We start from the raw sequence: 1,259 nt of genomic DNA, 5'->3' as shown, positions 1-1,259 counted from the left end.
TAATGGTAATTAATTAATTGTACATTTCCTGATCCATAATGCGACAGATTTTGAAACTATGTAGTTTGCTGTCAGATCTATCCACTAAAGTACACGATAAAATATTTGTCTTTCCGAATAATCTTTGGTTCTTACAGCTGTGAATGTAATTAAAACCACATTTTTGCATGTTTGCAAATAATATTTTAGTAAGTTTGTTAAAAATATATATTCTATCAAGTCTAGTTAGAAGTACGCGGTGCCGCTATGAAGCTTAAACGTGTTTGAGATTGTGTTGGTTCACTTAGATTATGTTTGTATTGGGATATTTTAAAGCGCTGCATAAAGACGTGCAAAGAATATTGAGCGCTTTGTGCTACACGGCGCTCACGCGAGTTTACGTCACCGTTATTGCGTCATATATTTTATAACACAATATCCTGTAGCCATCGAAGAAAATGTTCTTCTTTTCTGGAATGGCTGTTATTTATCATCATTTCAGCATCCCTCACACTATCAAATTACATTTTGAACAGTCGTTCCGCTTTTTACTAACTAAATGCTACTACAATTGAAAATTACATTAATAAATAATTGTTTTTATTCAAAGATACAAATACAGTATCAAAATGCTTACTATTTGAGAGTAAAATACATAACAATAATGGAGCAAGGTCACATGGAAGCCATGTCGTTGCAGTCCCAGTCGTCGCCCGCCTCGCTCTTCACCTCCTGTATAGCGAGCTGGCTGCTGGTCTCCTCCGTCACCACGAACAGGTTGTTTGCGAGTCGCGGCCGACCCCACTCGCATTCGAGCCCTGTCTGTAGCCCCGACTGCAGCCCCGTCTGCAACGCCACCTCCCCCTCGCCCGGCTCGTAGTACTCGCGAGACATGTCCATGTCCGCTGACTCCTGGCACACGTTGATACCAATCAATACTTAAAACTATCATACTATGGTTATAGGTTTATCCGTCTCGGTTTCTATGATTTACGATCGATCTAAAGTCTTGATCTTGTGTATGCACATAGGAAGTTGTCCGTTGGATTAAATATTCATAATGACGCACTTGTTATGCGAATGAAAGTATATAAATAATAGGTCTACAAGAAGGATAGGAATAGTCTTAAATAGCACAATTTTACCTGAAAGCAATAGGGTGAGTTGCGAAAGGCGTTCGGATACCAGCTGATGTCGCTGTCTGTGTCGGAGGAATCGCGCAACGGCGGTTTGCTAAAGTCTCCCATCGCCTCCTGTGATGCGAGCTCCATGTGGTTCGT

At 40.7% G+C, this 1,259-nt stretch overlaps 1 protein-coding gene across 2 annotated transcripts; it reads right to left on the bottom strand.

Annotated features, from left to right (window-relative positions):
- Positions 1 to 440: 440 nt before the first annotated feature.
- LOC106116865 (uncharacterized) lies at positions 441 to 1,252 on the bottom strand. 2 transcript variants are annotated; one of them, XM_013310926.1, is made up of 2 exons: positions 1,125 to 1,252; positions 441 to 888 (listed from the first exon to the last, which is right to left on the bottom strand). In XM_013310926.1, exons 1-2 carry the CDS (start codon positions 1,248 to 1,250, stop codon positions 655 to 657), a joined length of 360 nt encoding a protein of 119 aa, XP_013166380.1. In that variant the 5' UTR covers positions 1,251 to 1,252; the 3' UTR covers positions 441 to 654. The 2 variants fall into 2 exon arrangements, with proteins under 2 accessions (XP_013166380.1, XP_013166372.1); XM_013310918.1 differs by having other exon boundaries at positions 445 to 891.
- Between the last annotated feature and the right edge of the window lie 7 nt (positions 1,253 to 1,259).

Source organism: Papilio xuthus, unplaced genomic scaffold (genome assembly GCF_000836235.2).
Source record: "Papilio xuthus unplaced genomic scaffold, Pxut_1.1 DF829631.1, whole genome shotgun sequence".
In the NCBI taxonomy this organism is placed as follows: domain Eukaryota; kingdom Metazoa; phylum Arthropoda; class Insecta; order Lepidoptera; family Papilionidae; genus Papilio; species Papilio xuthus.
Note: the sequence above shows the minus strand (reverse complement) of the source record. Positions and strands in the feature narration are given on the sequence as shown.